Source organism: Ambystoma mexicanum, chromosome 2q (assembly GCF_040938575.1).
Source record: "Ambystoma mexicanum isolate Mex_15411 chromosome 2q, UKY_AmexF1_1, whole genome shotgun sequence".
Classification (NCBI taxonomy): Eukaryota; Metazoa; Chordata; class Amphibia; order Caudata; family Ambystomatidae; genus Ambystoma; species Ambystoma mexicanum.
In genome coordinates, this window is record NC_090924.1 from 822265675 (window position 1) to 822278289 (window position 12615).

At 48.4% G+C, this 12615-nt stretch overlaps 1 protein-coding gene across 1 annotated transcript in view; it reads left to right on the top strand.

The window, feature by feature from the left end:
• Positions 1–12615, top strand: part of CUL2 (cullin 2) — a 1882542-nt gene that overhangs the window by 899314 nt on the left and 970613 nt on the right. Inside the window, exon 11 of the mRNA XM_069648039.1 lies at positions 2241–2365. Coding sequence (XP_069504140.1) covers positions 2241–2365 — 125 coding nt within the window. The remainder of the gene's footprint in view (positions 1–2240; positions 2366–12615) is intronic.

Below are 12615 nucleotides of genomic sequence, written 5' to 3' on the forward strand. Positions count from 1 at the left end.
CATTCTTCACCACAACCCGGAGTCGCTGAACTTGCAGGCCTGGCTCCTGCAGCACTAGAGTTTGGAGGGTACGACATCCCAGCCGACTGCAGAGAGGTTCTTGCAAAGGCCAGGGCGTCCTCAACTCTCAAGTGCTACGGACATAAATGGAAGAGGTTCTCTGTCTGGTGCCGTGCACAGAAGATTAACCTTCTGCGGATTACGGCCCCCCAAGTATTGCCATACCTACTGTCATTGGCCAAGGCTGGTCTAGCTCACGCTTCCATCAAGATACATCTGGCCGCCATCTCACGATACACCAGAACTATGGGACGGGCGTCCTTGTGGTCTCATCGACTGGTGAAGGAATTTATGAAAGGATTGGTCCGATCATTCCCGCCGGTGAAGGCCCCCTGCCCCGGCGTGGGAGCTCAACGTGGTGCTGACCAGGCTCATGGGGCCCCCATTTGAGCCTATGCATTCGGCACCGTTGAAGTTTCTGTCGTGGAAGACAGCGTTTCTCGTGGCCATCACCTCCGCACGACGAGTGGGAGAGATCTAGGCCCGATCTTGCAAGCCGCCATACTTGACGTTTCACGACACGAGGGTGGTGCTGAGGACGCACCCCTCCTTCATGCCCAAGGTGCCATCGGACTACCACCTCAATGAACCCTTGGTGTTGCCTGTTTTCTTCCCGTCTCCTTCGTCGCCGGCTGAAAGGACTCTGCACTCGCTGGACGTAGCTAGAGCGCTGAAGTTCTACGTGGACCGCACGAAGATTTTTCGGAAGACCTCACAGCTGTTTGTGAAATTTGTGACACTGAATCAAGGGAAGGCTCTCTCGAAGACTTCCATTTCCAGATGTCTCTCCGGCTGCATCATGCACTGTCACCGGTTGGCAAACCGACCGCTGCCCGGCCGTCCGAGAGCCCATTCGACAAGAGCCATCGCTGCTACCACGGCGTTCCTGTCTGGTGTGCCCCTGCTGGACATCTGCAGGGATGCGACGTGGAGGTCGACGCACACCTTCACAAGATTCTACTGCGTCGATCGGGACTCCAGGGAGGAGTCCAGGGTCGGCCAAGCAGTGCTGCGCAACCTGTTCGCTTAAGGTGAGCCTGGTTAGGAGGTAAGAGATGTTTAATGTTGAGTTGTTGTATTGCTTAATGTTGAGCCTGTTGCCACCTCCCGTGGTTGTGCATGTGTGTACTGCTATGTATTCTCTTATTCATGATCATGTGAATCCATGCCAGAGCCCGTGCTGGAGAAGGAACAAGTTACTTACCTGTAACTGTTGTTCTCCAGCATGGGTCTGGCATGGATTCACATGCAAACCCTCCCGCCTACCCCTCTGCGGCTCTTCACTTGGTCATAATGCCACTTTACGTGCTACCAAATCGGAGGATGGCTGCCAGAGGCGGGGCTTGGTGGAGAGGGCGGTCATTGGCTGGGGGCAGTATGACCCAGAGACCAGTGATTGGTTACTACTAAGAAAGACAGATCAGAAACGAAACTGATACTGATTTTTTTCTATACCGAGGATTCCCGGCCTGACGACGGAGAATATTCATGAGCATGTGAATCCATGCCAGACCCATGCTGGAGAACAACAGTTACAGGTAAGTAACTTGTTCCTTACTTGCAGGTGGGTGAGGTGCGGGACATGCCATGGTACTTACAGTTAAGGAGAGTGTAACTTGGAGTCCTGAGTGAAGAGCCAGGTTTTTAGTTTTTTACGGAAAGAGAGTAGGGCAGAGAATACATCTACCTAGAGAGTTCCCGTCACCCAGAAGGAAAAAACATCTCGTCACAATTAGATAGTGGAAGCAGGGGATGTGCCATAAACCATGTACTACTTTCCTCTAGTTGGAAAGGAATAGAGAAAGAGCAATTGGACTGTATTCATGGTAATTGTGGTTTTAGGAAAAGAAAGCTGGATTACAGTAGCCATGATCCCTGATTTAACTGCTCAATTGTTCCTGGGAATTAAGGTACCATAATATAACCAGTGGATGGCCCAAATCGCCCAAATAGGGATAAGAACAGTAATACAGGAAACGGGTGCCCCACCCAGACTTCTAAACAGAAAACGAACATTGGAAAGTTGGACTGAGCCTGTGAATAGGAAAGGAGAGGGGGCTAGGATTGTGCATGTACTTTGACTTGGTCTCTTCCACTTGTGTCTTATCCTACTTAAAAAAGAATGGGTTTGGTCAATTAAGAGCACAGAATCCACTATGGTAACGTTTCTTTATTTACAGACATGGCAAACATGTACACTCTACTCCGGTCTGTGTCAAATGGCTTACCTCATATGATACAAGAATTGCAGAACCATATCCACGATGAGGGTCTTAGAGCAACCAGCAATCTTTCTCAGGAAAACGTAAGTACAGTTGAACAGTTATCAGTAGTGTTTGTTTCATGAAGTTGTCTTTTATCATTTGTTCCCTTAAGGAACATTTTACTAGTGATGCCAGGGGTTGGGGTGGACGCGCAGGCTCTAAATAATTAATATAGCATCACATTGTACATGCAAGCCAAAATGATCCATTCCATTTGGGAGACATTGGTCCATTCCTGGTTTTAACTTTGCATTCTGGAACTTGTAGTCCTGTATTTCACCATTATAAACCTAGGACTTCATGTCGCAAAATGAAATGTTTATAGATGATGGAGACCTCAAAGTTCACCTTTACAAAATCACATATGATGAGATGGGCAAAAGTAATTTGCAATGCAAGATATTTAATTATAAAGGATGAGAAGCTAGAGGAGGTTGGCAGATTGCATTAACTCATGGTTATTTAAACAAAATCCTCTTATTGAGCGATGTCAGACATTGTTGCGATACAGCAGCAAAGATGGGGCACTTCCAATGTAACCATTAGCCAGATATCGTGCCAGAATCTGAGGTCACAGAGGAAACTGCTTCAACCTGAAGAAAATCAGCATTTGAGGCAGACCTTTGCATTCCACATTCAGTTCTGGTGTATGGATATCACATGGACGTAGACCTCCCAATTTTGGCATACAGTTTTAAGGAAATCCATGTCATGAGTGGGTAAGAATATGGATGAATGAATCCCCATCTATCACTTCATCACCAACTGAAAGGTGACTTAGCCCTCAAATGTATATCATTACCCTACCTTAGACTGGACCTAATATAACCCATCGACAATATACATAGCACAGCAAATGGGTTTCAAGGCTGTTTATTGGAGTGTTCGGATTGCAATAAACGCCTATGCATACATCTTCAAAAAGGGGAACAAACTAGAATGCATTTGGATTTCTAGTTGAATCAGGACTGTTTTCTCCCTCGGTATCTCTAATGGAAGGACAGTCACAGGGATATATATTTCTGGAGTTTGTGGATCTGCTTAGATCACATGCTGTGCATAATCCGACATCAAGTGGAAGTCGCAGAGTATTATAAGATTTGTTTTTGAAAACGGACGTCGACAGGGCGTGTTTGGTAATACTATCCCTAGTGTGACGTGTACTGTAGGGAATCTTGTGCGTCCCTGTCACCGGGATGTATCTTCCCCATAGTAGGACTCACGTTGTGCCAATCGGGGCCGGGACCGGACGCTGCGGATCAAAAACTCTCTGCCATAAAGCCAATGGCCTCCGAAACAGAGCCTTGGTCATCGCTAGTCCCTATATCACACTCGGCGGCTGTGGCAGCAGGAGAATTACTTTCGGCCTGCGGCATACCGTAGGCCACCCACCGATTTATACGGCACTCTTTAATCATCTTTGGACGTAGGACTTTACAGGCCGCACAGGATGCCTCATATTGGTTGATGGGAAGACAATTATTGCACCAACAGTGCTCGTACTTCCACAAATATTTTGCCTCACACGAAGGACAAAATCTAAATGGAGTCCTGTTTATAGTGCAGGATTGAGATAGCGATGACAAAACCCAGGGAACAAAGGGAGAGGAAAAGGAAAGGCATTCTTGAACAGAATATGACGACCCTGACCCCACTATCCCACTGTCTAGGCCGGCCAGCAGTCTTTGGCGGTGGCACATGATTCAACCGTCAAAAGGAGTGACAATGGGAATAAACAACCACAGGTCGAGAAATATAACAATAACGCAATGTCTTATGAAGAGCTCCGCATTAGGGCGACCAGATAGCTGGGCGGAAAAAAACTATCTGAGGGACCTCGACACGTGAGGGGTTTTTGGGTACACTACACGTCATGTTAGGTATAGTGTTACAGGCATGCCCATGTCGACGTCCTCTTTCGATCCTCGAAAGACAAGATGCAATATTCAGAGGTTACCACTGGATGTCGGACTATATGCACAGCATGTGAATCTAAGCGGATACAATCATCAGAAATGCTATTACAGTGAGTAATGCATGTCTTCTCCTTATGGTTACATGAGAATACAGTCCTGTCCCTAAATCACTCTTTCCAGACTTTGGTTGGTGGGGACCTGGTCAAGGACCCCTTCCAAGGCCTAGCCTAGTGACGGGGATTGAGTGAATTTATTTACTTGAACTTTTCCTAACTTTTAATTATAACCACTGCCATAATTCACCTCTTAATAAACCTACCTGTGAAGTGCAACTCTGGAAGTGGTGACTTTTGGGCACAAGGCCCCACCACATCTGACGGGTTGGACTTAAGAATTACCATAGAATAGCTTCCCTAGCTCTTACAAAGTTTATTTTTTACTTCAAATGCAGTAGAGTACTCGCCTGTGTTGCACTGGTTACTGAATCACATGCTTTAATATATTTTCTACAGGTGAATGCATGTGTTTTATAGTGTTGTGTGTTACTATTTAACTCAATGTTTTACTTGCGTAGTGTTTATTTTAAAGACCTAATACTTAACCTAACTGAAATTATTGGTAGTGTTCTGTCTGGACCCATTGCAGCCCTAGACCACTCTCACACCCCTCCTTGGGCTACACCTTGACTCTACCTTGATTGTATTTGGTTATTTATATAGCGCTCTTTCCCCACTTGTGTGGACTCAATGCGCTTTTTTCCTTAGTTGGAACGCTCTTGGTGACCGTAGTCAATGTGGTTGTAAATTCTAAGGAGTTTAGCTTAGATGCATGTGTGCATGTTGCCGTTCTAAGACTTGGGTGGCTAGCAAGGCTTGTATAAGCAGTCCAGGAGTGGTCAGACACATGGGCGGGTGATTTTGAGGATTAGAGATAGATTGCTATTGTTCAGAGAGTCTATGTGAGACCAGCTACACCGGGTTCCTTTCGGGTGGTGGTCGCTGTATGCTAGTGGCAGAGGTGTTGAGGTACGTCAGGTGTTTCAGTCTGGATGGCTGTGTGTGAACTAGGCCGGATGTGCTTAGCCATAGCCGTCTTCTATCATGCATGATTGTTTGGCAGTGTTGCGGCCTGTGTCCACACCAGTGGTGTGAGAATACGTAACGTCGGCTGCAAGATTGCTTTTTTGTCCAGGTCTAGAATTGAGAATCCAGTAGCGAGGGGCCTAGGTTTCATATAGTAGCCGGTATCAGCGTATATTAAACCAAGATGGGGCCTACACCTAGATTTGAGGATCCTGTATAGTGGAAGAACGACCTATGTTTCACAGTGCAGTAGATTTAAAGCATATGGTAAACAAATGAGGCTACACCTATATTTGAGGGTCATATATGCTGGGCAGGAGGCACAGGTTTCAAGGTGCAGAAGGCCTCAACATATAATAAACAAACAGTGGAGGCTACACCTAGATTCGAGACGTAGGGTGGCGGGGGGGGTCTAGGTTTGAAAGGGCGTAGGTTCAGCCTGTTGTAAAGTAGGTATCTGTGATATAACAGTCGTCGATAGTTTGTTGTACCTAGATTTGGGAATGGATATGTAGTGGGGGATTGCTAGTGTTGAGAGCTTCCCTGAATGAAGAGTGCAGATTAACAGTGACAGTGATTACTTAGTGATGGGCATGTGCTACTCTGGGCTACTTGTCTCATTGTTGGTCGTCTCTCATGTGTACTGGCGGGCAGGGGGGCGCAGTGATTATGTTGCGAGTGTAGCCACAGTGAAGGCTTCTGGCTTACCTCGAGTGCTTGTCGGGTGAGAGTGTTGTTGTGGGTGGATTGATGGTGGATCAGGAGAGTCACAACGAAAGCTGCTGGCTTGCCTGGAGACAGTGTTTTAGGAGAGTATTGGGAAGAGCCAGGTTTTAAGGGCCTTCCTGGTTTTCAGTGTTGCGAATGTGTAAGGGAATGGAATTTCAGATGACTGGCGCTTGGACGGAGAAGGAGGAACCGCCAAGTTTCCAGGAGCTGTGGGGTGGGATCACTAGGTGAAATGCAGTGCAAGATCTCTGGGTCCTGGTAGGCTGGTATGGGACAATTTTGTCTCGGAGGAATTCAGGGCCAGTGTTGTGGATTGCCCGATGGGTGATGCACATGGCTTTGAAGGTGATGCGTTGCGCAATAGGGAGCCAGTGGAGGACTCTCAGGGTCGGGCTGATGTGTTCTCTGGCGGGCAGGTTAATGAGCAGGCGTGCTGCCACATTTTGCATTCTTTAGTTGGGATGCAGGGGCTCCTAGGTAGAGGCAGTTTGCGTAGTCAAGACGGGAGAGGATGATGGAGTTGATGGCCGAGAAACGGTGGGGATAGGTGAGGTTGGGGAAAATCCGCCTGAGAATACATAGGTGAAAGAAACAGGTTTTGGATACGCTGGTGATGTATTGGGTGAGGGATAAATTTGAGTCTAATTCGCATCCAAGGTTTTTAACCACGTTTGAAGGTGCTGGTTCTTGTGATTCGGGCCACAGGATTGGTTGGGGGATGAGTGAGGTTTTCCCACAGGGTAGGATTTTGGTTTTCCTAGGGTTGAGGATGAGGTGGTTGGTTGTCATCCAGTGATCAATATCGGAGAGGCACGATGACTGGTCCGGGCTGCCAGATCCTTCGGAGTTCGGGATTTTGAGGATGATCTGGGTATCATCTGCATAGTTGTAGCAGGTAAGGTTGTACGAGCGGATGATTACAGGAATAGGTTGTAGGTTGAAGATTAGCGGTGATGTGGATGCTCATTGGGGTACACCTTTACAGACTGAACGTGATATGTATGTGAAATGGTCGAGTTGCATGATTTGTGACTGGTTAGAGCTGAACGAAGAGATCCATGGATGGGCTTTGCTTTTGATTCCTAGTGATTGTAGTCTGAATCGAGTGATCAATGGTATCGAAGGCTGCGGAAAGGTCTAGCAGGATGAGTACTGCGCAGCCGTCTGCTTCGGCTGTTCTTTTTAGGTTGTCCCAGATGGAGACTAGGGAAGCTTCTGATTGGGTTTGGCTACAAAACTGTGTCTCATTGTTCACCAAAATAGGGTGTCCTCCCAAAATCCTACCACAGGGTTGATTTTGGAAATTCAAGTCTTCCTTCAGCAACCTCCTACAAAAAACTCTTATACAGTTGTATCTCCCGCCACCTCGTCTGATCCTAGTTAGCACCTCCTTTTTCTCTTTCGCCCCAGCTGTTCTGATCTCTCCTCCACTGAACTTCTCCAGCATCTCTGCTTTGCTCTACTTTCAAACCTTCTCTTTGCTACTGCTCTAAACTCCTTCCTCCTGCTCACCATACTCTGAAATTTATCCACTCAAGCAGTCCACAAACTGAGCTGTGTGGTTTGGTGTATTTTAGTGTCCTTGCTCCTCCACTAGGCTGGTTTATAGTCGGATGGTTTGCACCTGTGGAAAGGGCTAGTTTGTGATTGGTTGAGGCTACTTTCTTCCTGTGACTATACTCGCGCAAACAAATGTCTGCCAGACGCAATGACTTCATCGCCCACGTTGCCGCGATTAGCCAGTCTTCCTCTTCATTTGCCTCTGCCATCCTCTCCTCCTCTTTGTCAGAACCGGTCCGTGGTTCTTTTACGGGAGTTCCTTTCGTTCCTGGAGATACAGGCGATGGAGGCAGTTTGTCTTGTAGTCCGGGTACTATTCCAAAATTTTTGCAGTACCCAAGAACAACCAGACTGCCCTGACGGTTGTCCTGGTCTTGTAATTTCTAGCCGAGTTTCTGTATGCAGGGGACTGGATGTGTTCTCTGGACCTCAAGGATGCGTACCTGCATGTTCCCGTCTACCAACCGCATAAGAACTTTGTGCGGTTCACGATTGTCGTACCACTTTCAGCACAAGGTGCTGCCCGTCGGCCTGAACTCGGCTCCTCGTGTTTTCACGAAGTTGATGAACGTAGTGGCAGGCCTTTTCTGCTTGGAGAGCCATCATATGTACCTTTATTTGGACGACTGGATGGTGAGGGCGGGCTCATCAGAAGGCGTGGTGCACTCGTGCCAGAGATTGGCAGATATCCTTCATCAGCTGGTGTTCTCCCTCAACCAGAGGAAGTCACAGTTGTGCCCATCCCAGGAGCTGGTCTTTCTAGGGGTGCGTTGGAACACTACCATTCAACAAGTGTTTCCTATGCCCGAGGGGCTTCTGTCGCTCCGCACAATGGTGCAGCACTTTCTGGCCAACACAGCTACTTCGGTAGGGTGGTTCCAACACATTCTGGGCCTGATGGCCTCCTGCGTGCTCACTGTACAGCACGCTTGTCTCAAAATGATGTGCCTCCAGCTCCACCTGGCGGCCGATTGGGATCAGGAGATGGGTCTCAGTCGGACAGTATTCCGATTCCCCCGCTCCTGCTGCCCTATCTTCGCTGGTGGCTGATGGAAGGAAATGTTTCAGTGAGAACCCCCCTTCACCCGACCGGAGCTTACCCTGGTGGTAACGACAGACGTCTCTTTCGGGCAGGGGGGCTTCTCTGGAAGCCTACACGATTCATGGAGCATGGTCCAGGACAGAAGCCCTTCTGCATATCATTCTGCTCAAGCTCAAAGCAGTGGGCCTGGCCCTCAAGGTGTTTTTGCTCCTCATCAGGGACAAGTCGGTTTTGCTGATCACCCCACCCCATCCCCCCGCTCCTTCTGCATGGAGGCGGTATCGATCTGGAAATGGCCCCTGGCTGAGAGTATTTGGATTTCAGCAGTCCTCATCCCGGGGGACAGCAATGCAGAAGCCGTTCAGCTGAGCCGTCTGGGGTTCAACACCTACGAGTGGGAGTTGCACACAGACTCCTTGTTGCCTCTGTTCCTGCATTGGGAGTTCGTAGAGCTGGATTTGTTTCCATCCCCTTTGGATTCGAATGCCTTCAGTTTGCTTCATGGGCAGAACGGGGTCAGTGGTTTCTGGGTGATGCCTTCCAGATGTGTTGGCACGGCCGCAGGTGTTAAGCGTTCCTGCCCACCCCTGCTCTAACGGACCCTCTGCATGTTTCGTGCTTCGGTGGTTTGCAGCCTCATTCTGATTGCCCCTACTGGCCTTCGAGACCCTGGTTTTCGGACCTGCTGCAGTTAAGCTCTCAGGGTCCTGTCCACCTTCCGATCTCCAGCTGGGGATTCCTGACGCAGCACGCCGGGCGGTGGAACATCCGGACCAGGCCAAGCTGGAGCTGATGGCCTGGTTACTGACCAGCTGAGGCTTCAGCATGCTACATTTTTGGATGACAACTGGGACATCATTCAGCGGGCCAGGAGACCCTCGACTCGGTCACAGTATAAGAGTAAATTGGCTAGTTTCTGCCATTCGGCACAGGACAAGGGTCTGCTCTGTCACCTATCCTCTGGATGACGTACTAGGTTTTTCAGCACACCTGGCTCGGTCTGGCAGTCAGTTGGATATGTGGCACACTTATTTGGCAGCCATTGGGACTTACAAGAATTCGCCTGAGCATGTTTTTCCTGTGGTTAAGGCCTGCCTTAAGAGGTGCTCTCTGCTTTTTCCATCAGTACATAGGCTGCACCCGGTCTGGGATCTCAAAGTAGTTCTTGCAGCTTTTCAACACATGCCTATCGAGCCGATGGCCTCTGTGGACATCTGCTTGGTGACACTAAAGACAGTTTTACTGGTGGCTCTGACTTCTGCGTGCAGGGTTAGTTAGCTACAGGCGTTGTCCTCGTGCAAGCCTTTCACCACATTTCACGACGACAAGGTCATCGTGCGCACTCACCCAAACTTCTTGCCCAAGGTGGTCTCTCCAAGAGATCTTCCTGACTGTGTTCTTCCCGAACCCACAGTCGGAGGCAGAGAGGGCCCTGCATTCCTTAGACCTCAATAGAGTCCTCAAGTTCTATCTCTCTTGGACGAACTCTTTCAGGAAGTCGGGCATTTTTTGTGACTTTTGTGGACTCCTCCCCCGGCTGCCAGGCTTCCATCACCCGGTGGATGGTTCAAGCCATCTCGGTGGCGTACACGGCCATGGGCAAATCAGTTCTTGAGGGAGTTTGTGCCCATGCGGTCAGAGGCAAGGCCACGGCCGCCACATTGACTGAGACATGCTTCTTGGGATGTCATCAGCAAGGCGGTTACTTGGGCCACTCCGTCAGCCTTCTGTAAGCAATATTCACTGGACTCCAGCTCCAGGCACGATGCAGAGTTTGGTCAGGCGGTTCTGAATAACCTTTTTGCTTCGTCCTAATCATGAGGTAGGTTATAACAGCTCCCCCCTATATTCTTTTTTAGTGGAATCACCCACAAGGATGGAAGAAGGGGGGGGTCGGGACACATGCGTAATTAAAGTTACTCACTGTAGTGACTAGAGTACTCCTATTCCATAGTCCCCTTTCCTCCATACCTCCCAAGGCTGCGCACTATACTAAATTTAAAAGGAAAGCTCAATTTTTCGCTGCCAAAGGTTCCAGTTCCGTCCCCATTTTGGGGGGCGCCTGTTAGGGAGAATTCTCTTAAAAGGCTAATTCCCCAAACCTAGTGAGTTCCACAGCAGCTTGGCTGGATTTTTGGGGTTTGTTTGTTTCTCCTGCCAAGAGTGAGACTCTTTTCCTCCCACTCTTAGGCATGATTTGAGGTATGTCTTTGACTTTTTGTGTGCTTATGGGCTATGGGGTCTTTTACTCCATAGGGTATCATCTGTTTTTATGTATGTGTTACACAGCACCCTCAGTGCAGTAACACAGGGGTGTCATAGTGACCCCCAAACATAGACTCCATACCCTGGGACTGACTATTGTCTCCCAGGGCATGTAAAGTCACCATTGACTTTACTAGTCCAAAATTGTGAACGGAACCAGTACAAACCATCATATTGTGGAAGTACTGGAAGAGGTTAATTGCCCCTGGGTCTGTTTTCAAGGGGGCACTCTCCAGTCCCCCCTTGTCAAGTTTCTGGCTGGTGGCAGTGGTTACCACGCAAAATATCCCACCAGACTATTTCCTATGGGATTTTCCCATTCATTTTAAACGCACCACTTTTTGGTGCAATGTTAGATACCGCTGATTTATTTATTTAATATTAAATCAACAGTTGGGTCTTTTTGCCAGAACTCTTTTCTAAAATCCACTTTTTGGCAGGCTACTCCACAGAAGCCCTCGAAATGGTGCCACTCTGTCTGGGTTCCACAGGATGTGTGGGGAGGGGAATTGGCACCCTGGACTGCGTTGCCTTAGCAACCCAAGTCGCACTCTATTCTGATTGGCCCAGTGGTAAGCCGCCTGGCTCACCACTTAGCATGTTTGAGTGACAACTAGGCTGTTGAATGGGGGGTTTTCTGCATAAAAGCAGGGCTTTTGGGACTGGAAGTCGCCACAGGACCTAAGAATCCGAAGAGGGAACAAGCTGAGCCATCTGCAACGACGGCACCATCGGTGGAGCCCTGCTGCAATGAACTCACCACTTTCCCAACAACAAGAGAAGATCTTCTGCTGGACGAGTCTTCTTCCTTTGAGCTGGTGGGATCAACCAGTTCGCCCCTTTCGCCTTCCAAAGATGTCTCTTGGTCGAATCGCCCGTGCCACGCACCCCGGCGACCGGATAGCCAAGCTTCACCACTTTGACCGCGAATAAAAGGAACACACCTTTTAACCGACGAGCTCCGTGGCTGGTTTCATCCCTGTGCAGTGCCTCGACTCCAAGTTTCCTCCTCGACGAGATCCTCTCTTCCCCTGGTCAAAACAATGAACTGCAACCACTGCCAGGAACAACTGCCACCGCTGGAGCGTCCTCTCTCTTTAAGGTACTGTGTTCTGCCTGCCCTCCCTTTCCACAGATTGCTAAAGGTGACCCTTAAATCCTTGGCTTTCCAACTGGGTTGGCCCCAGACCTTCTAACTTTACTTCTTAAATCACCCCAACCTCTTTTGAACATTCTGCAAAGACTTTCAGTGCATTTTAAACTGTGTGATCTTGGGCACATATCGCTTTGCTCCATTTAAAGTGGGCCTGGCCTATGAACTTTGACTCTACAGTGTATACTTTACTCCCTTGCTGTGAACTTCTAAAAGTGTTGGGAACTGTTTCATTTCTATGCCCTGCCTTTTTCTCTCCCTTTAACTTAACTATTGGAGTGCCATCTAGGTTACGCGCTCACATTTGTTTTAACAAATAGTGGTGTTTTAACTCTGACTTGCTTAATAGTTATCAAGGGGGGTGTTTATACTTTACCTGACTGTGTTTTAACTTACTTTTGATTTAGAGTGCTAGTGTATTGCCTAACGTGTGTTTTAAATAAATAATTATATACTTTTGATACAAAGCTCTGGTCAGTGTTTGTTTGCTCTACTGTGTTTTTGGCCCTATTCTCTATACTCTATATACTGCCCTACTCTTCTT